The 25,946-nt window shown below is 42.0% G+C and overlaps 2 protein-coding genes across 4 annotated transcripts in view; both read right to left on the reverse strand.

Moving 5' to 3' along the window:
• Positions 1–25,946, reverse strand: part of LOC123519858 (zinc finger protein 64-like) — a 181,090-nt gene that overhangs the window by 94,397 nt on the left and 60,747 nt on the right. For all 3 annotated transcript variants that reach the window (XR_006679115.1, XR_006679116.1, XM_045281447.1), the window contains exon 4: positions 9,149–9,306. Coding sequence is in view for 1 of the 3 variants with exons in the window: in XM_045281447.1 (XP_045137382.1) it covers positions 9,149–9,306 (158 nt within the window). In the remaining 2 variants the exon portion in view is untranslated. The remainder of the gene's footprint in view (positions 1–9,148; positions 9,307–25,946) is intronic.
• Positions 16,519–20,214, reverse strand: LOC123519859. Its single transcript, XM_045281448.1, has 2 exons — positions 19,616–20,214; positions 16,519–17,307 (listed from the first exon to the last, which is right to left on the reverse strand). The coding sequence occupies exons 1-2, from the start codon at positions 20,029–20,031 to the stop codon at positions 16,842–16,844; spliced, it is 882 nt and encodes a 293-aa protein (XP_045137383.1). The 5' UTR covers positions 20,032–20,214; the 3' UTR covers positions 16,519–16,841.

A 25,946-nucleotide genomic window follows, 5' to 3' on the forward strand; every position in this document is an offset into this window, starting at 1 on the left:
AGAAAGGAAGGAAACAGCATTGCCAGCAAGGAGCCCAGCTGTCCTCCTTTAGATCTGATAACCAACTGATACTAGACTCAGACCCATACACCTTGGAGCCAGGTGAGCTTGAAAAATGGCACGCTTTTTCAAAACCACTAACTAACTTGTGACTCCAGGTGGAGTCACTCTCATTTAAAGGTTAATTACAAACAAGACCCCAGACAGAGAAACAATATGAACAATTAACATCAAAGTTAGACAAGTATATTCAGATCAGACACACAGCAGTACCCTGGATTACATACTTAATTTATTACATTATCCAAGCCATAACCCAATTTGGGCAAAAGCTAAATCTTAATTTCCCATTGAAAACAATGGCAATTTAATTAATCTGTTCCAGGCCGAAAAGAAGTAAAAAGCTAATATCAATTATATTTCAATCAAATGGATATAAAATGATAGTATAGTGTTATGAGGTATCTGAATTATAGAAGTTAATAAATGAGGCAGTATGTTTGGTCAGCAACAGCAACAGTGAGGGAGTGAATGAAGATGGAAGGAAGGGAAGGAGAACTTGAGTGGTGGTGGTGGTGGTGAGCATGTTCTATACCCTCACATACTGTCTCTGTGGCAGCAATGAGAGACCAAACTGCTCTACTTTCTTGAAATCCACTGTCCCTGAAAGAGACCAAACTGCCCTGCCTTCTTAAAATCCCTTGTCCCTGAAACATTTTACTTCACCAAATCACCCTCTGCTGAGGTAAGCATGAGGCATGGGCATGAGATCAGCTGTTCCATTCCATACCGTCAGCTGCTGGTTTGCGCCCATACTGGTCAGACGTTCATGCTACTGCTCCGTATTTTTCTGCCAGTCCTACAGCCATGTCATCAGAGACATAGGTATTTTGTGTGATGGGGCTCAATTTGCTTATATGGCATGGATTCGGCCTGCCATTTGGCTATTTGGTATGGGTTCGGCCTACCAATTATGTTCTGGTATGGGTTGGGCCTACCAGTTAGCCAAGGTTTGCACAGTACTTTGTTTTGTGGCATGGGTTAAGCCTGCCATTGTGCTATGGTAAGGGTTGGGCCTACCATTCTGCTATTTTTTAACAATTATTATACATGTATATTGGGGCAGTGGTTGTTTACGGTACAGATTACCATGTGCGGGTTGGGAGTCACGTCTTGCTCTGGGGACGGCAATACACTTCAGCTTGTGGCCTATACCCGGGTTCTTACCAGGAGTGTAAGCAGGTCATCCAGAGATGGAAAGGAGAGGCATCATTCCTGTGGTATGAGTAGCAGCTCCAGTGCTTCCCCAGTGCATCATGGCTGTCACCGATCTTGCCACGTGTGGCGGTCGCCTGCTCAAACACAGACCCCCACCACTCACGCTTCTGTGCCTGAGCCATCCTGACATGTTGTATTGGATGAACTGGCGGTGTTGAGAACAGAAGTAGCAAAACTTAATGCCAATACACAATTGTCCTCGGTGCAGGGGGGAATTTTCAGGTGAGTACTTCCACAAGGCATAAGTCACCTGCTAACTTTTCTGGGTTGGTTGATGATGGTAATGAGGAAGGTGAAATCATGGAAGTAACCCCTAGGGGAAGTGTTCTACTTCAGAATGCAAAGGATTTGGGTCCTCCTGACACAGTTTCTGGGGACAATGATGACAAGATTGCTGGGATGGTCAACTTCCTGTATGATAAAGATATGCAGGATGAAGATTACAAGGCCATCTCAGAGGATAGGATTACCACTCACCCTAACAATTGTCCCACGCTGGCTCCTGTAGAGTGCAACCCCCAGATCTGGGAGGCCCTCAAAATGGATGCTAGGAAGGCTCAAAGATACAAGTGGGGACATTCTTAAGGCAGGTATCATCCTTATAAAGTCACTTCTGGCTATGAATCAGGTTGCACAGGAGGATGGTCACCCATGGGTTGAACAGGAAGTGAACAGGATTAATGGTGCTTTGGCAATCCTTGGGCATGCCAACCATAAAAATAACTTGGTGAGGCATTTTGTTATGACGCGGGAAATTAACCAAATATTTTCACACCTATGTTCTGATAAGTGGCTAATGTCTTGCATGTTGTTTGGAGATGATGTATCCCAGTCTGCCAGGCAGATCAAGGACACGGAGAAGCTGAAACATAAGTTTGCAGCCAAAAAAAACCCTGTCCCATGGAGGTTCACTGGTGGCAAGTCCAGAGGCTTCTGGGGGAAATCCACTCAGAGGTACTACTTGCTGAGGTTTCAGCCCTATGGACTGCAGAGGGACGTCAAGGGTGGCCAATGGCAATTCCAGGTTCGTCAGGACCCAGACTCAAAAAACGCCACAGGCCGGGGTCAGTACAGGCCCTGGTGTTAACCGAGGTTAGTAAAAAACTTTGAAGCAAGTAGACTTCATAAGTTTGTTCATGTGTGGAGGAAAATTACTAACAATCCAGTAATTTTGGACATGGTGTTACACTGCCATCTGGACATTAATTTTTCTGACATTGTGCACTATTCAGGGGGGAGTGTGTATATCATTTCAACTTAGAGGAACAACTTATCATTAGAGAGGAAATAAAAAAAATATTGGAGTTAAAGGTACTGGTGATTACACAGAGGAAGGAAGCTCAAATTCTTTCTCCCATTTTTCTAAGACCTAAAAAGAATGGTGGATACAGGATGGTACTTAACTTAAAAGAACCAAACAACTATATCCCCTACAAACATTTCAAAATGGAAAACTTTGAGCAAGCCATCAGGCTTATCAATGCTGGAGATTACTTAGCCTCAGTTGATCTAAGGCATGCATATTATTGATTTAAGATTGCAGAGGAACAACAGGATTTTTTAGGTTTTAAATGGGATAATACTATCTATAAATTCACTTGTCTTCCCAATGGTATTGCTGAAGGTCCAAGAATTTTCACAATGTTGATGAAACCAGTGTTTACATTTCTGAGGAAGAGAGGTTATTCTATTACTAGCTTCATTGATGATACTCTAATTTGTAATAATTCCCAAACAGGATGTCTTGCATGTATTGGGGACACAATTGATCTTTTACAGCAGCTAGGTTTTTGTATTAATGAAGAAAAGTCTGTTTTGATCCCCACTAGGAGTATTGAATATTTGGGTAATGTTATTGACACCATTTCTATGACTGTATCACTACCAGCACACAGGGTGCTGAAAATTACTGATGCCTGTGAACAGCTCTTAAGGAAAAGTAGAGAGAAGATTCGGGAGGTAGCTAGAGTTATTGGCCTCTTGGTTGCTGCCATTCCGGCAGTGGAGCTGGGCAAGCTGCATTATAGGTAGTTAGAAATGGCAAAAATTACAGCCTTGCAGACTGAAAAGGGTAATTTTGACCAATGGATGGTAATTACAGAAGGCATGAAAACAGACCTACGCTGGTGGATTCATAACATTAACACACAGAACAGAAAAATCTTTAGGACAGGCACTAATATCAACTTGTTTACTGATGCTTCCAAATTAGGCTGGGGGGGGCAACTGGATCGATGGTCTACCTCTGGGAGTTGGTCTATGGAAGAGAGACTGCTGCACATCAACGCCCTTGAGCTTAAAGCTATTTTGCTTGTCCTTCAGGCTTTCAGATTAGACCTAAAAGAAAAACATATCAAAGTGTTTTGCGACAACACCACTGCTATGACTTACGTGAATGAGATGGGAGGCACAAAGTCACCAGTTTGTAATAGTATTGCCACTGAAATTTGGGACTGGTGTATAGCTAATGATGCATGGATCACATGTTCACATATCCCAGGCAAGGACAACACGATGGCTGACATGGCATCGCGTGTAGTTAACGACAGGCATGAATGGAAACTTAATGTAAACATTTTTCAACTCTTATGTGGGGTATTTGGTACACCAGTCATAGATTTGTTCGCATCAAGGCTTAATAAGCAAATATCCTCGTTTTGCTCCTGGAAACCAGATCCAGAGGCGGAATATTTTGATGCATTCTCACTAAACTGGGCGAGGTTTGAACTATCTTATATCTTTCCCCCATTTTCATTATTTACTAGATCTCTACAGAAGATGAAAGCAGAAGCAAGAGGGAGGATGGTTGTTCCCCTCTGGTTGTCACAGCTGTGGATGAGGACCTTGCTCAAGATGCTCGTCGATCACCCATGCCTTATTGCAATGAGGAGACAGGTTCTCATCCATCCGTCCTCTGTGGAGGAGCACCCAGTCATGCATCACACCAGACTGATGGCATGCCTGTTGTCAGGGAGCAGTTCCAAGCACAAGAAATATCTGCAGAGGGTACGGATATCCTCATGGCCTTGTGGACAAAAGGTACACAGAAGCAGTACCACCCACATTTTAGGAGATGGTCACAATTTTGTGGTAGATGGAACATTAATCCCCTTAATCCCACTCTCACCAACATAATCAATTTCTTGTCTGATACTTTTCACAGAAATGTCAGGTATGACTCACTTAACACAGCTAGAAGTGCTCTCTCTTCCCTAGGCATCATAGTGGAAGGCTGCAGGGCTGGTAACTATCCCTTAGTCATCAAATTTAAGAAGGGGGTATTTAACTTGAAACCACCTCTACCCCAGGTACACTGTGACCTGGGACATACGGCCTGTGCTAAGAAAATTGCAGTCCCTTAAAGCTTTGACACTAAAATTGGTTATGTTGATGGCACTGATCCAGGCTGCAAGGGTACAGACCTTGCATTTATTGAGATGAAGGGTTTATGTATGGAGCAAGACTTCATTTCAGTTCCACTAAGTGGAAACATCAAGCAGTGCAGGCCACAGTTTAATGTGCGTATGATTAAATTTCAGGCTTACCCTAAAGATGCCACTTTGTGTGTATGTGTAACTTTAAGGCAGTACCTTGAGAGGACAGAGGCCCTTAAACAGACTACTGTTCAGGAACATGATAGTTTATTAATCAGCTTTATTAAACCACACAAAGGGGTTACTCAGGACACCATTGCTCGTTGGATCAAGACAATGCTAGATAAGTCTGGGGTGGACACAACTAAATTCACTGCTGGCAGCGTTTGTGCAGCTGCGACGTCTAAGGCCAAGGCCATGGCAGTTCTGGTTTCTTGTATTATGGCTAGAGCTGGCTGGACAAGGGGGAGTACTTTTGCAAGATTTTATGATAAGCACATTGGGACGATAAATCCGTTTCAGGATGCAGTACTTGAATAGTCCTGAATTTGTTGGATACTGTGGGTTAATGCATATATAAGACCTGATTCATAAGGGACCAGTACATTTCATGTTTTTCTGGATGCAATGGTGGAATTTCTTTTTGGGAGCTATTTTGTATTCACGCTTTGCATATTATTGTATGCAGCAAATTTAGGGAATACTTTACTTTCAGTTGTACAAATACAGGTCAGGGTGGAATGGCCACAAGGGTGCTTGGTTGGACAAACTGTAAAGATGAAATGTAAAAGTGGCAAAATTAATTTTGGGACCACTGCAGCAAATGAACGTTCATATTGTGTGGTGTTATTTTAATCAACCTTCCTTGTAGGCTGGATGCTCAGATAGTTTCCCAGGCAAGATACCCACATGGCTTCAAAGCCTCATGGGAATGCTTACCTCAGCAGAGGGTGATTTGGTGAAGTAAAAATGTAAAGTACACAAGACTTACCTTTGGGAAGTTGAAGTGTGCTTGTGATTTTGCAAAGCAAATCACCTCTGCTTGAGGGAAGCATTAACATGTCCGCCTCATCCCTCGTTTGAAGGTTATTGTACTTTAATGCACATACATTCTTGGTTTATGTCATGTGGATGATCGTTACTCCAAAGTCTGATGGTGTGGAACAGAATAGCTGATCTCATGTTAATGCTTCCCTCAAGCAGAGGCAATTTGCTTTGTAAAATCACAAGCACACTTCAACTTCCCAAAGATAAGTCTCATGTACTTTACAATTCCTTTGGCTGTAAACAGCCATCCTAAATTTCAGTGTCGTCTAACATTAACCTCTCTAAGCCAGGTGACAACTGCAAGTCTTCGCTACTGCTCCACCAGCTAGTTGATGTCCCCTGAATGTTTTGGAGGGAATGTCAGCCCTGAAGAGCCTGAATGAGGGAAGCACAGTAGATGTGACCTTAGTAAGAGGTCAGGCTGAGACCCTAAAGTGGTTTCAGCCTTGTTGTGATAACTGTTCTTGAATATTGTACTGACAGATGCTAACATATCAAAGGCCTATGAAATTTGAAGCCACAACTTTGTTTACAAAAAAGTCCAAAAACCAATATCCAACAATACAGGTATCCCTTGGTTAACGATAGGGTTACGTTTCCCAAAAACAGATCGCTAACCGAAACGATCGCTAACTGAGGGATTTGAAATTATCAACTACATACATGTATTTCGCGATGCGTAAATAAACGACACTTTCTATGTTGTTAGTTGTTATTTACACCTTTAGAATTGGTAGTACTTACCTTGAGGAGTGGATGTGATATGCGTAGTGTGTTGTTTTGTGCCCCGAGGGACACAGGGCCTTGGAGGATTAAATCTCATCATGCCCACACCGACCCAAACTCGGTCAGCTGCTTCAAACCCTTCAAATTCTTGAGAGAATACGTTTTCCAGTGGGGGTGGGTCATCCAGGCTCTCCTCATCGTCACTCAAGGTTACGGTGGATGTGAAGGATAGATTGGATGTGGGTGGAGTTGTTTTGGAGGTGGATGGAGTTGTTTTGGAAGTGGGTGGAGTTTTTTTCGAGGTAGCAGGACGAACTTTGAAGTACGACGAGATGACTCCTATGGAAGTAGATGGGATTGCTTTTGAGGTGGATGGGGTAGCTTGGGAGGTGGATGGAGTTGCTTGATCGGTAGATGGGGTTGCTTGGGATGTGGATGGGGTTGCTTGGGCGGTGAGTGGTTTGAAGAAAGATGAGATGACTGTCTGTTTTGCCATCCTTTTCTTTGCCTCAAATAGTTCTTTATACACTTTCATGTCATTTTCTATAGCATTAGTCACGCCATTACTTCGGTTTGGGTTGGGGTCATTCTCCTGGAGAAGATGTATGGCCTGGTTAATATGATTAAAAATCTCCTCGAAAATCTTGACGGAGAGGGTTCTTTCAGGCTCCTTGTCCTCCTCCATTTCCTCCAAAGTATTTTGTTTCTCCAACTCCATGAGGTCGTCGTTGGAGAGAGGCTCAGAATGACTGTCCAGCAGTTCTTGTACGTCATTCTCGTCCACCTCATTGAAGCCTGCCTTATGGGAGATATGAACGATGTCTTTCCTTACTGCTGTAACATCGACAGGGACTTCCTGTTTACGTTCCACGCACTCAGGCCACAAATTACGCCAACATCCATTCATTGCCGACTTGGACACCTCCTTCCATGACTCGTCGATGTTGTCGATCCCCTTTTTAATGTTATAATCCTTCCAAAATTGTTTCATGGTCGGCTTGTCAGGGGTGTCAATGCAGGCCAACAGCTGTTTCATGGTGCGCCGCTGGTAATAGGCCTTGAAAGTAGCGATGACTCCTTGGTCCATCGGCTGGATGAGGGCAGTTGTGTTTGGGGGCATAAACATGACCTCAATATTATCTGCCCAGTCATTCATGCTCTCTGGGTGGCTGGGGCGTTGTCACACAGCAAGAGAAATCTGTTAGCAATGTTGTTTTGGGCAGCATATTCTTTTAGGAATTTGGAGAGGTATCCTGTCACGTAACTTTGCATGATAACAGTCGTCATCCACCCCTTTTTGTTTGCCTTCCATACTACGGGCAAATATTCCTTAATATAGCCAGACAGAGCTCTTGGGTTTTGGGAATGGTAAATAAGGCATGGTTTAAGCTTAAGATCACCAGCGGCATTCCCCCCCACCAATAATGTTAACCTGTCTTTAGATGCCTTGAATCCTGGTGCCGACTTCTCCTCCTTTGCTATAAACGTTCTCGATGACATCTTCTTCCAATACAGGCCTGTCTCGTCAAAGTTTAGAACCTGCTTGGCTGAATAACCTCCTTCCTCGATGCGCTCTTTAAGCAAAGGCTTGAAGGCGTTTGCAGCGGTTGATCCGAACTCGCTGCCTCCCCACTAACCTTGAGGTTGTGTAGACTCCCACGATGTTTGAAACGTTCAAACCACCCCTTACTGGCCTTGAAGGACACTGTCTCGCCTATGTTGAATTCTGGTTTCAGGTCCTCCCACAGGCTCAGTGCCTTAGTAGTAACGAGTTGGGTAGAAAGAGGCATGCGGTGTGTGTGGTCTTCAATCCATAGCCTCAGCAAACGTTCCAATTTTTCCATAATCGGTTCCCTGTTACGAGTTGTTGTGTGTTTGTGCAGGTTTGTGACTTGGTTGGCCTGCTGCTTCACTTGTACTTTTTTCTGGAGAACTGTTGATACAGTTGATTGAGATAAACCAAGGGCACGAGCAATAGAGTTTACCCCTTCACCACCCTCATGACGAGTCACAATGTTCAACTTAATATCAAGGCCAATGCTCTTTCTCGATTTTTAGCCTTATCTCCCGGTGGAGAACAATCGTTGGGTCGCTTGGAAGCCATCACTAAGTTCACTTGATCACAAATAAGCACAAAAAAAGAAGTTTAGAGCGAGCGTGATAGAGTTGTTGTTGCACAATCAAAACAGCGGGAAAGACTGTGGTGTGTTTACTGCACGGGCCGCGGGTGGATGGAGGCGCTGCGATCGCGATTGCGATCGCGATTGCGATTGGTCAATCCGATCGTTAACCGAATTTTGGCGATCGTTAACCAAAAAATAGGGATTAATTTGGAGGGATCGTATGAGCGAAATATCGTTAAGTAGTCGATCGTTAACCGAGGGACACCTGTAATCACTTTTTTCCCAGCTAACTCTGACAAGAAACAACCAAACTGGAGGGGTAAGCCATGGACACATCTTCCTCTACCTCAAGTCTCACTGTGGCAGTTGAATTGAAAGGTTGTTGTATTTGTATGTATTATTTGTTTATATATTTGTTTGTAATGTATACAAAGTGAGAATGAGGCTTTAAGCAGGAATACAGTGGTTTGACACCACTGGTAGTGCACATGCCAATGCCAAATCTGAACATCAGGAAAGGATGTAAGCTGCTGGTAAGAATGAATAATGAGATGGGCATAACAAACTAAATTACATAATAACACAAAGACAAAAACTTACCGGAGGTTCCTCAGTCTTGCTGACTGAAGCTGGGGAGACTGGTTGTCGTTTCTTGCCTTCTCCTTTGCTGTGCTCTGCTACATGTGCAAGAAAATTGTCTCGCTTTACAGTTTTGAAGGAGCATACACCACATGTGAACATGATGCCATCTATCTGAGCTGAAAAAAAAAGTCATCCCTAATTCATAAGGGAAATTCTCTAATTCAACATGACAAAAATAATATCATATTATTGACTGAATTTAACAAACAGTATAAGTTTTGAAATTCTTAATAAGTGGCATGCTTACATAAATTCTTATGAAAATATTATCTGCAAAATCATTACTGAATGGTATTCACAGTTTTGCATATATCCATAGTTTTTCCTAACTTAATGAATGGTGAATTTTTCAGATTATCCAAGTATCATACACACTCAGTCTATTGCCCAGAAGAGCCTGGATTACCCTTTCTATTATATCATAGACTACAATAAACTTTTGATGTAAAAAAAACATGTTGGGAGAGGATAAGTTGATAAATACACGAGTGAGAGAGAGAGAGAGAGAGAGAGAGAGAGAGAGAGAGAGAGAGAGAGAGAGAGAGAGAGTTTACCTATAAATTTGCTACGGGAAATGAGCTACACTCGTGGTGTCCCGTTCGCTTGAATCCATTTATCATACTTTTCTTTAAAACTATGGATATTTCTTGCTCTCACTACACCCTCCGGTAATCTATTCCAGGCAGTGACAGTTCTTGCTGGGAAACTGAACTTTTTAATATCAGTTGTACACCCCGGAATCCTCAATTTCAAATCATGATTATCTCTTGGTCTTCTTGTCATATCCAGCTCGAGAAAGTCATCTCTATCAATCTTGTCAATCTCATTTACACACTTGAACAGTTGGATCATATCACCTCTTCTTCTCCTCTCTTCCAACGGTGGCAGATTTAGTCTACATAATCTTTCCTGATAATCTATATCATGCAAGGCTGGCACCAGTTTCGTTGCCGCTCTTTGTACCCGTTCCAGTTTATGTATATGTTTCCTCATATGAGGCGCCCACACCACCTGTGCATATTCTAATTTTGGTCTCAGAATTTATTCTATTACTTTTTTTTTTTTTACCAGTGTTTCATTCAGGTGAGTAAATGTAGTTCTGATATTTGCAACTACAGTCAACCCTCGGCTATCGCGGCTTCGGCTATCGCGTTTTATTGCTATTGCGCACCCATGAAAATCTGCTAAAATTTCATTATCGCGATCTCAGCTGCCTGCTATCGCGCACCCAGCCATGACGTCATGGGATATCTGAGCGCTCATTGGCCAAAACCGCCTTCACGCCAAGATCAATTCGGCTATCGCGTTTTCGGCTATGGCGCGGCTATTTCAGTCCCAATTGGGCGCGATAGCCGAGGGTTAAGTGTATTGCCAAACCTTCCCCTACAATTTTGTTTATATGTCCTTCAGGTGACAAGTTGTTTTGTACTATAACCCCCAAGTCTTTTTCTCTTTCTACACACATTAGATTCACTCCACTAAGTTATAGCTTGCATGAGGTCTGTGTATACTTCTTCCCATTTCCAACACATGACATTTGTCAGCATTAAATTCCATCATCCATTTATTGCTCCATTCATGAATAATATCCAAGTCATCTTGTAAACCTTGACAATCTTCTTGGGATTTTACTTCTCATTATTTTTGCATCATCTGCAAACAAATTAATATAACTTCTCACTCCATCCGGTAGATCATTTACATATATCAGGAACATTAGGGGTGCCAGCACAGACCCGTGGGACTCCACTCTCTACTTCAGCCCATTCAGAGCTTACACCCCGTATTACTGTCTTCATTTTCCTCCCTGATAAGTAACTTGTCATCCATTTAAGTATCTTGTCCCCAAGTCCTCCATATTTTTCCATCTTCCACCCACTTAAAGTCTTTTATGGGATACCTTATCAAAAGCCATTTTTTAAATCAAAATATATACAGTCAACCCATCCTCCTTTCAGATCAACTATGTCAATTACTCTTGAATAAAAACTTAAAAGATTGGTAATGCACGATCTTCCCTTTCTAAATCCAAATTGCTTTGATGAAAGAATTTCTCTTTCTTCTAGGAACTTTATCCATCTATCTCTTATTATTCCCTCTAACACCTTTATCAATATACACAGAAGAGAAACAGGCCTGTAGTTTAACGGTGACTCTCTACTTCCTCCTTTATGTATAGCCACTATTTGTGCTTCCTTCCACTTTTCCAGAACATATCCTTCTTCTAATGACTTCAACTCCAATCCATATCTGAGCCACACTTCACATATTAGGACTACACGCGTGATCTCCTCTTCCTAGTGGGCTCTCAATCATTATATTACCTATTTCTTCTTCCTTTCTAGTAAATACTAGATCCAATCTTGATGGGTTATCATCTCCTTTAACCCTTGTTAATTTCTTTGATGTGTTGGTACAGAGCATTTTCTGTCATTTGATCAAATACTTTAGCTCCCCAACTCCCTTCCTTGCATTTCGGCTCCATACTTTCCCAGTCCACTTCTTTACAGTTAAAATCACCACAAAGTATGATGCGATTTGATCCTCTGATTAATTTTTCTAAAGTATCCAAGGTCTCTTTCCTCATTCTCTCGCGGCTTTCTCTTGTCCAAGCTCCTGTGTATGGTGCTATGTACGTCGTTATCACTGTTATTTTTTCATTTTCTTTCATTGCAATTTCCACTGATAACACTTCAGCTAATTCAGACTCAATCTCTATATTTTTCACCCTTAAACTATTGTGGACCAGAATACAAACTCCTCCACCAAATCTACCCACTCTGTCTTTCCCCCAAATGTTGTATCCTTCCCAGACAAACAACTCCAAATTTATCTCTTTTTTTACTTTAGTTTCCACCATACAAAATACCATGGGATTTTTTTCCCTTAGCAAGTCTGCTATTTCTAGTCTTTTGAAGCTTATGCCATCCACATTGGTACAAATTAACCTTAGATCCACAAAGACTTCTTCCTTCACACCTCTTGTCACTACTCCCTGGCGACCATCATCCCTCCTATGGCCCCTTCCACCTCTACTGGCACACCTCTCTTGAACAGTCTCACCACTTTTCCCCTCCTTACAGCAAAAAAATATTTCTTAGCTTCTTCATCTGTTCTGTTTTCATTTTGACTTCTAGCCACTTTTCTCATCTCTTGAACTTTCATTCTCTCTGGTAATGATATATCTCTATTTATATAGATTTCTTTCATTCCCTCTATCCTTCTGAGCCTGCTTGCCATGGCCAACACCTCCCTTACAGTTCTTTCAGAGCTGAATCTCACTTTCACAGGTCTTTTGTTACAACTTTTCTTATCGTAATCGTATCTACCCACTCGCCTTATATCTAATATATCTTCCATCCATCTGTCTTCATCATCCTTTATTTCATCAAAAATCTTACACACCATATTTTTGACATGATCGTGTCTCTTAACTATACTGGTTCTTGTATTCCTGATATAATAATTGAGGAAGCCCTTTCACATTCTTCTCTTATTAGGTTGGCATTTTCCTTGATTTCTCCCTTCACCAGTCCTTTCATGTCACCCATCACTTTTTCCACCCTGGAGCTCATTTTTGTTAGCTCACTTTTGTCCTCATTTAAATCCCTGCTCAATTTTACAACCTCATTATACTTTCTTTCCACCAATTTTTCAGACTTTTTAACACTTGTCTCAATTTTCCTCTTATTTTGCTCCATTTTTCCTACACACTCCTCTGATTTCTTCACACTTGACTCTACAGCTTTATTATTTTCTTCCACATTATTTAGTAAAGCATTCAACACTTCATCTTGTTTGCTTAGTTCATTTTTCAATTATTCAAACTGGCTTCTCATATTCTCTGCTTCTGTCTCAAACGGTTTGACCTTCCTCTTAAGGCCTACAACATCACCAATCAAGCTTCTAATCATACCCTTGTTTCTCCTGGAATTATCAATTAATTTTACACAAACACTCCTTAAAGTTGTCTCACCCATATTCATGACATCTTGAGAGTCTTCTATGCCACTTACATCTTCTAAATCAAAACTTACTGATTTGGCTTCTTTTCCCTCCTCTGCCAGTCTCTCAAAAGTTTGCATTATGTCACTTTTTTCACCTCTTCTGTCCAGGATCACTCTCTCAGCAGCTCTGTCTCCTGCCTCCGTCATGTTTGTTTACATCCTCCTGGGAGAGCTTCACTTGAGAACATCTAGATCGTCACTTTCCAGAATAAATAAGTTATTTCAACACTTCTCAACAGTTATAGCACTTCACAAATACAAAAATGCGGTAGGGACACCACAGTTGTTGCCTCCTTCAGCAAATTTAATGCAGAAAAGCATGGAGCTACTTCAGCTGCTTCCAGGAATCCACCATCTTGGATACAGAGAGACAGAGAGACAGAGAGAGAGAGAGAGAGAGAGAGAGAGAGAGAGAGAGAGAGATGGTCAAAGCCATCTCAAGGACAATGCACTCCTCTCAGACCAACAGTCTGGGTTCAGACCTGGAAGGTCAACCTCCGACCTAATGATGCTTCTCACCAGGCAGTGGCAGGACGCCCTCGACGACGGCAAGGATACTATAGTGGTTGCTTTGGACATAGCTGGAGCTTTTGATAAAGTATGGCACAGCGGATTACTAGAAAAGCTTCGTGCTAAAGGTATCCAGGGTGGCTTGCTACGACTCCTGGGAAATTACCTGCAGGACAGAAGCCTCAAGGTGGTTGTCAACGGGCAAACATCTGAGTCCCTGCCTGTGGAGGCATCAGTGCCACAGGGTTCAATTCTTGGCCCACTCCTGTGGAAAATCTACATGGATGATCTTCTCCAGCTACTGCCATGAGTCATGGCCTATGCTGATGACTGCACCCTCTCCTATACCTATCCATGCCAGGACAGTGGGCAGGCTGCTGAGGCCATCAATCAGCAGCTACGAGTGATAAAGGAGTGGGGTGCTCGCTGGCAAGTGACATTCGCGCCAGAGAAGACACAGGCAATGGTTGTCTCTCGGTCCCCAGCCGCCATGGCAGCAATGGCAGGAAAGTTGTCTTTTGGCGCTGCTGCTCTCCCATTCCAAGATGATGTCAAGATACTTGGAGTGGAGGTGGATCGAGGGCTGAGGTTTGACAGCCATGTCAAAACCATTGCCAAGAAAGCCTCTCACAGGATCTCCGCTCTCAGAAGGATCGCCAGTTTCCTTGACAGGAAGGGGAGACTGCTGCTGTACAAGGCACAGGTGCGGCCCCACCTTGAGTACGCAGCTCTCTCCTGGATGTCCTGTGCCGCCACACACAGAAGGAGACTGGACAGCATCCAACGCCGCACCATACGGTTAGTAGATGCTGCAATACCACCTCATCCAGAGCCTGAGCATCCTCTTGATTCACTGGAACACCGCAGAGACGTGGCGGCGATCATAGTGTTCCATAAGGCACAGGTGCAAAGGGTGCCACATCTGGCTGGGCTGCGTCATCCTCTAAGAGTCACCGCACGGAGCACGAGAACGGTGCTCAATGGTGGTGACGCCGTAGAGGTGCCGCGATCCTACGGGTGTCAGCATCAACGCACCTTCGCAGGACGCGTCTCCAGGATGTGAAACTTGTTCACCTCCGCGGTGCCTCACGTCCAGGAGATGAACACTCACAGTGTCAAACTGATGGCACATAAGTGGAGACAGACACTGCCAACTCCTCTGACACTCTTTGTGACATGACACTCAGTGTAGTGCAGTGCGTGAATAGTGCTAGTGAAGTGAAACGAATAGTGCTCCATTTACATGCTGACCATCTTGTATATTATCTATTTTTAAGTCTTGTAAATATTGTAGAGAAATAGATTGTAGTACCCTTAGAATAGGTAGCACACGACAGTGCGCCTTTGGGTACATGTTCTTTTGCATAAAGTTATGTTTAAATAAAAAAGAGAGAGAGAGAGAGAGAGAGAGAGAGAGAGAGAGAGAGAGAGAGAGAGAGAGAGAGAGAGAGAGAGAGAGAGAGAGAGAGAGAGAGAGAGAGAGAGAGAGAGAGAGAGAGAGAGAGAGAGAGAGAGAGAGAGAGAGAGAGAGAGAGAGAGAGAGAGAGAGAGAGAGAGAGAGAGAGAGAGAGAGAGAGAGAGAGAGAGAGAGAGAGAGAGAGAGAAAAGCCCACTCAGTTGCCAGTTCTCTTACAGTGACGAAAGAATCAGCCAAAAGACGAGGATAAATGTCTGGAAACCTCCTTAGATGAAGTCAAGTCATAGAAAGTTGGAAATACAGACACAGACAGGGAGTTTCAGAGTTTACTAGGAAAAGGTATGAATGGTTAACTCTTGCATTAGTGAGCTGGAAAGAATAGGGAAGAGAGGAAAAAGAAAGTTTTGTGCAGCAAGGGCACCAGAGGAGGGAAGGTATGGAAAATCAGAAGGTGCATATGCTAGATCAGAAGAGCAATTACAATGAAAATGGCAGTAAATGATAGCAAGAGATGCAACATTCTGGCTGTAAGAAAGAGGATGAAGACAGTCAGTCAGTCAGAGAAAAGGAACTGATGAGACAAAATCTTTTTGATTCCAACCTATCCAATAGAACTGTGTTAGTTAATAGATGAAGAAATTGAGTTTGTGAGACATAGAACGCTATTAAGTTTTCTGAGCCACAATAAAAAATCCTAGAGAGGTCTGAAATCAGGCATTCTGTGGCATCACTGCATGATCTGATGACTTCCTGAAGGGTTGATTTTCTACGATAAGACGTGGAAAGGTGTAGGGTGGTATAATCAGTGTAAGAGTGGATCAGGCAAGATACGTATTTGATTAAGATTGTTACTAAATAACAGGAAGAGAGTGGGTGACAGGACAGGAACACCAATGTTAATAGATTTAGAAGAACAGTGGCCATCTACCAGAGTAGCAATAGAACAGTCAGAAAGGAAACTTGAGATAAAGTTGCACACAGTAGGATAGAAGCCATGAGGGTAATTTTGAGATCAAAGCTTTGTGCCAGACTCTATCATAAGCTTTTGATATGTCTAACACAACAGCAAAAGTTTCATGGAAATCTCTAAAAGAGGATGACCAAGTCTTAGTAAGGAGAGCCAAATGATCACCATTAGAGTGGCTCTGACAGAAACCATAATGGCAATTAAATAGAAGATTGTTAAGTGACACATGTTTAAGAAACTTCCTATTGAGGATAAATTCAAAGACTTTAGACAAGCAAGAGATTAAAGCAATATGGCTGTAGTTTGAGGGATTAGAATGGTCATCAACCAAGGTAGATTGTATACCAAGACAGATGAGATGAGATCAGGATGAAATAAAAGAGGAAAGATGAAGAAGTAAAGTTATTGAATATGTTTTTGGCTCAACTCTTCTCAAGGCTTTACTTAGCAGTAATCAGAGCTATGTACAAGACGAGTAGCTGGAGTGAACTGATCCCAGCATTAATCCAGCACAAAGAAGTAAACTAACATGAAGCTTCACATACATACAAGTTCGAGATATCGAAACAAAGAAACATAACAAAATGAAACATAATGAAACATTACAAACCCTAATGAAACTTCAAAACAAAGTGTGAACCCAGAAGAACCCCGAACGACAATTGTACATAAAAGTATGTAAACACCACATTTTCCCCCTCTTAATGAAGTAACCTCACTCACACACATACACAAACATTTCAGAAAGCACTAATATCCTAATCTATCGGGAGGCTTCCTAACCCTGGTCGAACGCCTCAAAGGTTCGACTCTAGTAGGTGAGGGTGGCAGAAGAGTTTCAGCTGTACAGTCATCTGTGATGCCCTTAGACTCCTTGTTATCAGGCGTAGGGTAGTTGATCCTCCCAGAGTCTTGATCGGTAGTACACTCATCAGAAGTGGGGGTCACTGGTACGTGAACTGGTAACTCCGGCGGTCTCCTGCTACAGGGCACGTGAACTGGGTTTGGATCTCTTGGAGTAGGAGCGAGATCCTTAGTGGAGACCGTAGATTGTCGTCCGTCCGGGTAGCGTATATGGGCATAATGAGGTGTCGCGCTCTCAAGGTCGACCTCTTCCACTAATGGATCAGATTTAGAGGTGCGGACGAATTTCCGCAGCAACACTGGTCCGGGCGACGTAAGCCAAGATGGTAATGAATGACCGTTAAAAGATTTCCTAGGGAAAGAAAATAGTCTTTCATGAGGGGTTTGGTTCGTGGAAGTACAAAGCAATGACCGGATAGAATGGAGTGCTGAATCTAAAGCTAATTCCCATTTACATTCTGGATATTTGAGAGACTTCAAAGCCAGGCGTACAGTTCTCCATAAGTTACCAACTGTTCTCTCACACTGTGCATTACCAGTAGGGTGATAAGGGGTAGAGTGAGTCATTACTATGCCATGATTCCTTAAGAATTCAGATACATCTTGAGACATAAACTGAGCTGCTCTGTCAGAATGGACTGAAGAAGGACAACCAAAAATAGAGAATAGCTTATGTAAACAAGAAATTACAGTTAGAGAAGACATATCAGAACAGGGGAAGGCAAAAGGGAATCTGGAGTATTCGTCAACCATGACAAGTAGGTATTTATTCTTAGTACAGGATGGCTTTGGACCTGTGAAATCGATGGAAATGCGATCAAATGGTTGCATAGCACGGATGAGGTTACTGTCGGGAGGTCTATAGAAGTTAGGCTTTAGTTCAGCACAAACAGTACACTGATTACAGACTTTCTTTACGTCCTCTAAAGAGAAAGGCAAGTTCTTAATCTTTACAAAATGATATAACCTAGTGATTCCAGGATGGCACAATTTGGTATGTATTTCTTCCAGGGAAGCAGAGCTAGCATTAGTAGTTATAGAGCACGCACGCGATAGAGTGTCACATGGAGCATTTTCTGAGCCGGGTCGGTACTTGATATCATAAGTGTATTCGGAGAGCTCAAGACGCCATCTTAGAATTTTATCATTCTTTATTTTTGATGTGTGCTTCGAACTGAACATGAATGAAATTGCTTGTTGATCAGTGATGATAGTGAATCTCCGACCTATAATGAATAGTCTCCATTTACGCACAGCTTCTATGATAGCTGTAGCCTCTCTCTACCGCCGGTTGCAATCTTTCAGAACTGGTCAATGTTCTAGAAAAGAACGCTACTGGTCGACCTAGTTGGGAAAGGCTGGCAGCTATAGAGACGGATGAAGCGTCTGTCTCTATCTGAAATGGCAAAGTCTCGTCAAAAGCAGCAACAGAGGCTTTGCATATGTCTTCCTTAAGTGCGTTGTAACAGTTAACAGCCGCTGTGCTAAGAGGGAATGATACATTGTATAAGAGTGGCTGAATACGCTGAGAGTAATTGCGGATCCATATTGAATAGTAAGAGAACAGTCCAAGGGCTCGTTTAAGAGCAGGCTGATTATCGGGAATGGGTAGTTCTACTAGAGGTTGTAAACGATCAGGATCAGGGCGGAGGCAACCGTTAGATATACTGTATCCAAGATAGTTAATTTCTGTACGACTGTACTGACACTTATTTGAGTTTAAAGAAAGGTTATACTTAGAGACAGCTTCATTAAATCGCTGTAGATTCCTGTCATGGTCTTCCTGTCCTTCTCCACATATGATTACATCATCGATGTAAGCGTACGTCGCTTCAATCCACAGTCTGCTATGATTGAATCCATTATTCTCTGGAAAACAGCAACAGAGTTAGTTAAGCCAAAAGGTATCCTATTGAAATGGTATAACTTCCCATCAGCCTGAAATGCTGTGTACTGCTTTTCAGAATCTCTAAGTTGTACCTGGTGGTAAGCACTCTTGAGATCAATTTTACTGAACACTCTATACTTGGCCATTTTGTGTACTAGGTCATGTATTCGGGGCATTGGGTAAGCATCAAGCTGTGTAAAGCGATTTATTGTTCTTGAATAATCTACTACCATGCGTCTTTTGTGTCTTTCGTCACTTGTAACTAGGACTTGAGCTCTCCATGGGGATTGACTGCTTTCTATAACTCCTTTTGTAGTAAAGATTTCACTTCCATATGAATAAAACTCTCGTCATCCTTTGAAAACTTACGGGTTGGCGTAGAGATAGGCTTAACATTGTGAGCGAGATTAGGGAACAGTGAGGGTGGATCGAGTTTCATACAAGCTACACCACATACAGTTAATTTGGGTAAGGGGCCACTCAAAGTAAATTCCACTGACTGATGCTTTTCCATGAAGTCTTGACCCAAGATAATCTCTGAACACAATTGTGGAAGTACAGCCAATTTGATATGAGGATAATGATTGTCTTTCACTGTTAGATCGACAAAACAGTGGCCCAATGTAGTGGAAGTTTCACAGCTAGCAAGAGTAACGTCAGATCGTGAAGGATGCACTTCAATGCTCAAAGCTTTAACTACTTTAGGATGGATAAAGCTGATAGTACTGCCACTGTCAACGAGGGAATTCACCATTAAGCCATTAGCACTTACAGGAATGGTGGAACATCGAGGAGTACTAACAGAAGCCAGTACTGGAGAGTCATCTGCAGGACTATGAGCACAGTGATCACAGCGTTGGGCGAGTGATTCCGAAGCCAGCGCCGCAGCAGCAGAAGTAGAGGAGATCCTTCTTGATTTCCAACCATTTCGCGACATGCAGACTTTGGCGAAGTGTCCCGTCTTGCCACATTGTCGACACTCAGATTGACGAGCAGGGCAAAGAGACCGAAGGTGTCTCCTACCTCCACAGAAGTAGCACGTTCCAACCTTCGAAACAGCAGCAGCAGCAGCAGAAGTTTGCGAGGTAGGGCTGAGTGGCGTAGCAGAGACGGCATCAGTAGTGGCGATAACGGGAGCAGCAGTAGGTAGACTCCCTGGAACAGTAGGAGACGAGTATTCTTCAGCATTGCGTTGGGCAGAGTCGAGGCTTCTGGCGAGTTGTATGGCTTCGCTAAGAGTCAACGAATCCTTCTCTAGCAGGCGTTGGCGTATGTTAGGAGAGGTAAGGCCGGTGATGAAGGCATCGCGAACTGCTTCTTCAGTATAAGTGTCAGCAGTAACTTGCTTGAATTCACAGTCCTTGGAGAGGATCTTCAGGAGTGGACGAAGGCGTTGATGGACTCATCTGGTCGTTGACTACGAGTAGCCAGCTGATGTCTAGCAAAAACCACATTCGTAGGCTTCACATACACAGTCTTCAAAATATCGATGGCTGCAGCGTATGTAGTACAGTCTGATATGTGAGAGTAAGCTTCAGGCGCGATGTAGTTGATCAGTAATTTCAGTTTGTCTGGCGCTGGTGTGATGGAGTCCACAAAGTTAGTGAAGGTGCGGAGCCAGTGCGTCCACTGTGCAGGAGTGGTGTCACGGGAGCCTTCAAATCTTTCAGGACGTAGCAACCTCTCCATCTCCAGCGATGTACTGCTAAGTAAATTGTTGTATACCAAGGAGAGAGAGACTCAACTCTTCTCAAGGCTTTACTTAGCAGTAATCAGAGCTATGTACAAGACGAGTAGCTGGAGTGAACTGATCCCAGCATTAATCCAGCACAAAGAAGTAAACTAACATGAAGCTTCACATACATACAAGTTCGAGATATCGAAACAAAGAAACATAACAAAATGAAACATAATGAAACATTACAAACCCTAATGAAACTTCAAAACAAAGTGTGAACCCAGAAGAACCCCGAACGACAATTGTACATAAAAGTATGTAAACACCACAAAGGGCTACTATAATTTATCTCAGACAGCTGAGTTTTAAGTGAGGAAAAGAAGACGAAGTTTAGTAGAGGAGAGGTGGTGTTTTACAGAATGAACATTAGATCTAAGACTACAAATGTTGCAGAAATTAATGAAGAAAAGTCAAGGGAGGTGTCAAGACATATTGGGTCGCCAATGAGAGAACAGTCCAACCTGGGGACATTTCTGGTTCCCTCCCCAGAAGATGACTCCAAGGCTGGATTTGGAGTCACCAATTCTTAATTTTTTATTCTAAGCGAAAGGGTGTGTGTGTGTGTATTTACCTATTTGTATTTACCTATTTGTGTATTACAGGGCCCGAGCTAAGCTCTCTGTCTCCTGTCTCCTTGTCCATTCCTGTCATATCTCTCTTTCATCTGATTAACACACACCGCGTCAACGACATGACTGCTCAGTTTATTCCACTTATCAATGCTACGATGCGGGAAACTGTATTTTCTCACGTTATTTAGACAGATGTCCTTTATTAGCTTTTTTCAATGTTCTCGGAGATAATTACTTGTGGCCACCTTTATCAACTCTCTATCCAGTATGTCAATCTTGTTCACCAATTTATACATAGTTATCATGTCTCCTCTTGTTCTTCTCTCTTCCAATGTGGTCAGCCCCAGCTTCCTCAGTCTTTCCTCATAGTCTAACTCCCTGAGTCCTGGTACCATCCTTGTTGCCAGCCTTTGTACCCTTTCTACCTTCTTCACATTTTTCTTCATATGCGGTGACCAGACACATGCTGCATATTCTAGCTGGGGTCTTATTAAGGTACATAATATCTTCTTCATCATTCCTTCATCTAGGTAGTGGAATGCAAGGCCAATATTTTGAAGCATGTTGTATGTTTTCCAAAAAATCTTGTTAATGTGTTTCTCCGGTGACAAAGTGTTTTGCACGGTTACTCCTAAGTCTTTCTCCTCATTGGTCTCTTTAATTTTCTCATCACCCAGTCTGTAATCCCAGTTTGGTCTGTATCTACTTCTTCCCATTTTCATAACATGGGTCTTGTCTATATTAAATTCCATCTGCCACTCTTTACTCCACTCATATATTTTATCAAGATCTTCCTGTAACTTGTTACAATCTTCCACATTCTTTACTCTCCTCATAATTTTAGTATCGTCCAAACATGTTCATATAACTGTCAATTCCTACTGGCATATCATTAACATAAATCAAAAACATGATGGGACCCAGCACTGACCCTTGTGGAACTCCACTGGTTACCTTCTTCCACTCGGACTTCTTTCCTCTCACCACTGTTCTCATTTCTCTTCCCATTAAGTAATTTTCCATCCATTTTGCTAGTTTATCATTTATTCCTCCAGTCATCTTTAGTTTCCACATCAGTCTATTGTGTGGTACTTTATCAAAGGCCTTTCTCAAGTCCAGGTAGATAGCATCCACCCATCCCTCTCTATGTTGCAGTATGTCAGTCACTCTTGAATAAAAAACATAATAAATTGGATACACAGGATCTTCCTTTTCTGAAACCAAACTGCCTTTCACTCAGAATGTTTTCACTTTCTAGATACTCACTCCACTTAGCTTTAATTATTTCTTCACATACCTTGCACAATATACTAGTCAACGATACTGGTCTATAATTTAGCGGTTCCATTCTACTACCATTCTTATATATAGGCACAATGTCAGCTCTTTTCCACTCTTTCGGGACTAATCCTGTTCGTATGGAGGTATCCACAATATCAAATATGGGGTTCAACAATTGATCCTTACATTCTTTTAGCAACCTCCCAGATATGCCATCAGGCCCCATTGATTTATTAATATCCAGATTGCTTATAATTTTCCTTACGTCTTCCTTAGTAACCATGATGTCCTGCATTTGCTTTATTTCCATAGGCCTTCCTCCCATAAAATGCTCCTCCTTTGTAAACACTTTGTAAAAGTTGTCGTTCAAAATTTCAGCTATCTCACCAGCATCTTCATATACTTCTTCCCAGTTTTTACCTTTTCTATTGCCTCCTTTTATTTAGTTTTCCATTTATGAATTTGTAAAACATTTTGGGTCACTATCACAGTTTTCCACCACCCTCTGTTCATATTCCTTCTGTGCTGTTCTCCTTACTTCAACATATCTATTCCTTGCTGTTTTGTAGCCTTCCCTTGATAATACATCACTGTTTTTCTTAAGTTTCTTCCATGCCTTTTCTTTGTTCTTTTTTGCTTCTTCACAATTTCTATTAAACCACTGTTTATTATTTAAAGTCCTCTTCCTGTAATATGGCACAAACTTTTCACAGCAGAGTTATACAAATCCATAAATTTATCGTATTTCAATTGCATATCTCTTTCCTGGTATACCACGGACCAGTCAATTTCATTAAAGAACTCCCTTATATGGTTATAATTTGCCCTAGTATAATTTAATTTTTCCTCCCTGCATTCCACAATCTTATTCGTGCTTAATTCTGTATCCAGCTCAAAGCTTAGGACATCATGATCGCTTTTCCCCAAGGGACTTTCATGTTCAATTTCCTCTTTTAGAGATTCCCTGGTAAATACCAAATCCAACCTTGCTGCAACATCTTGTCCCATGCACCTTGTTGGTGATCTCACCCACTGTGCCATCAAGTTATTTGTTGCTACCTTTAACAATTCTTCTGCCCACTCACCACCATTCACCACTTCGTAGTCTTCCCACACTATTTCTTTGCAATTAAAGTCTCCAACTATCATCACTCTATCCTTTCTGATGAGTTCTTGCTTCACTCTGTCTAGAGTATTTCTCATCACCATTTGGTACTGTTCATATTCCCAAGCACTGGTTGTGTGTGTGTGTATTTACCTAGTTGTATTTACCTAGTTGTAGTTTTACAGGGCCTGGGCTTTATGCTCGTGTGGCCCCGTCTCCATATCTACACTTATCCAAACTTACTTTAAAAGTGTGCACACTCGTTGCAGACACTACTTCTTCATCTAAACTGTTCCACGTCTCAATACATCTCTGGAAACTATATTTTTAATATCTCTCAGACATCTTCCCTTTCTCAGCTTTTACTATGCGATCTTGTGCTTCGGATGTCATATTCTTCTCTCAGGATCAGTTTCTCATTATCCACTTGGTCCATTCCGTTGATCAATTTATAGACTTGTATCAGGTCTCCTCTCTCCCTTCTTTGTTCCAAGGTTGGTAGATCCATAGCCTTTAGTTTCTCATCGTATGTCATCCCTTCAAGTTCTGGGACCATTCTTGTAGCCATTTTTTATAGCCTCTCCAATTTCCTTATGTGTTTCTTTCTATGAGGGGTCCACACTACTCCTGCATATTCCAATCTGGGTCTTATTATAGTACTTATCAATTTCTTTATCATTTCTTTGTCCATGTAGTGAAATGTTACTCCAATATTCCTCAGCAAATTATATGTTTCCCTAAAAATTCTATCAATATGGCTTACTGGTTGATTGTTTTCTTCCATCGTCACTCCTAAGTCCTTTTCCTTTTTTACTTTCTCCAGTTCTACTCCATCTCCCATCTTATAGCTTCCCACAGGTCGTCTTTCACTCTTTCCCATTTCCATGACATGGCTTTTGTTCACATTGAATTCCATTTCCCACTTCTTACTACTCCATTCCCAGATCTTATTTAGGTCTTCTTGCAGTATTTCACAATCCTCCTTTTGCTTTATAACTCTGCACAGTTTCGTATCATCCGCAAACAAATTTATGTAGCTGTTCACTCCTTCAGGCATGTCGTTAATATAAATGAGGAAAAGTACTGGTGCCAATACTGACCCCTGTGGCACTCCGCTTTCTACTGCTCTCCACTTGGACTTCATATCTTTAACTACTGTCCTTATTTCTCTCCCCCTCAAATAATTTTCTATCCATCTCAATGTGCTTCCTTTTAAGCCACCCTCCCTCTAACTTCCACAGTAATCTTGCATGTGGCACTTTGTCAAACGCCTTTTTAAATCCAAATAGATGCAGTCAACCCATCCTCTCTCTCTTGTACTCTATCAACTATTTTAGAATAGAAACTGCATATTCTAACTGGGGTCTTATTAAGGTACATAATATCTTCTTCATCATTCCTTCATCTAGGTAGTGGAATGCAAGGCCAATATTTTGAAGCATGTTGTATGTTTTCCAAAAATCTTGTTAATGTGTTTCTCCGGTGACAAAGTGTTTTGCAGTTACTCCTAAGTCTTTCTCCTCATTGGTCTCTTTAATTTTCTCATCACCCAGCCTGTAATCCCAGTTTGGTCTGTATCTACTTCTTCCCATTTTCATAACATGGGTCTTGTCTATATTAAATTCCATCTGCCACTCTTTACTCCACTCATATATTTTATCAAGATCTTCCTGTAACTTGTTACAATCTTCCACATTCTTTACTCTCCTCATAATTTTAGTATCGTCCAAACATGTTCATGTAACTGTCAATTCCTACTGGCATATCATTAACATAAATCAAAAACATGATGGGACCCAGCACTGACCCTTGTGGAACTCCACTGGTTACCTTCTTCCACTCGGACTTCCTTCCTCTCACCACTGTTCTCATTTCTCTTCCCATTAAGTAATTTTCCATCCATTTTGCTAGTTTATCATTTACTCCTCCAATCATCTTTAGTTTCCACATCAGTCTATTGTGTGGTACTTTATCAAAGGCCTTTCTCAAGTCCAGGTAGATAGCATCCACCCATCCCTCTCTATGTTGTAGTATGTCAGTCACTCTTGAATAAAAACATAATAAATTGGATACACACGATCTTCCTTTTCTGAAACCAAACTGCCTTTCACTCAGAATGTTTTCACTTTCTAGATACTCACTCCACTTAGCTTTAATTACTTCTTCACATACCTTGCACAATATACTAGTCAACGATACTGGTCTATAATTTAGCGGTTCCATTCTACTACCATTCTTATATATAGGCACAATGTCAGCTCTTTTCCACTCTTTCGGGACTAATCCTGTTCGTATGGAGGTTTCCACAATATCAAATATGGGGTTCAACAATTGATCCTTACATTCATTTAGCAACCTCCCAGATATGCCATCAGGCCCCATTGATTTATTAATATCCAGATTGCTT

The sequence above is a fragment of the Portunus trituberculatus genome, chromosome 46 (genome assembly GCF_017591435.1).
Source record: "Portunus trituberculatus isolate SZX2019 chromosome 46, ASM1759143v1, whole genome shotgun sequence".
NCBI lineage: Eukaryota > Metazoa > Arthropoda > Malacostraca > Decapoda > Portunidae > Portunus > Portunus trituberculatus.

What these genes read in the sequence shown, in the direction of transcription:
- LOC123519859 (XM_045281448.1), bottom strand. Translation starts at nt 20,031, where the DNA reads ATGCTGAAGAATACTCGTCTCCTACTGTTCCAGGGAGTCTACCTACTG. An exon ending in CTCGATGTTCCACCATTCCT is followed by an intron (nt 17,308 to 19,615) that starts GTAAGTGCTAAT and finishes TTCTTTCCCTAG; the next exon opens with GAAATCTTTTAACGGTCATT.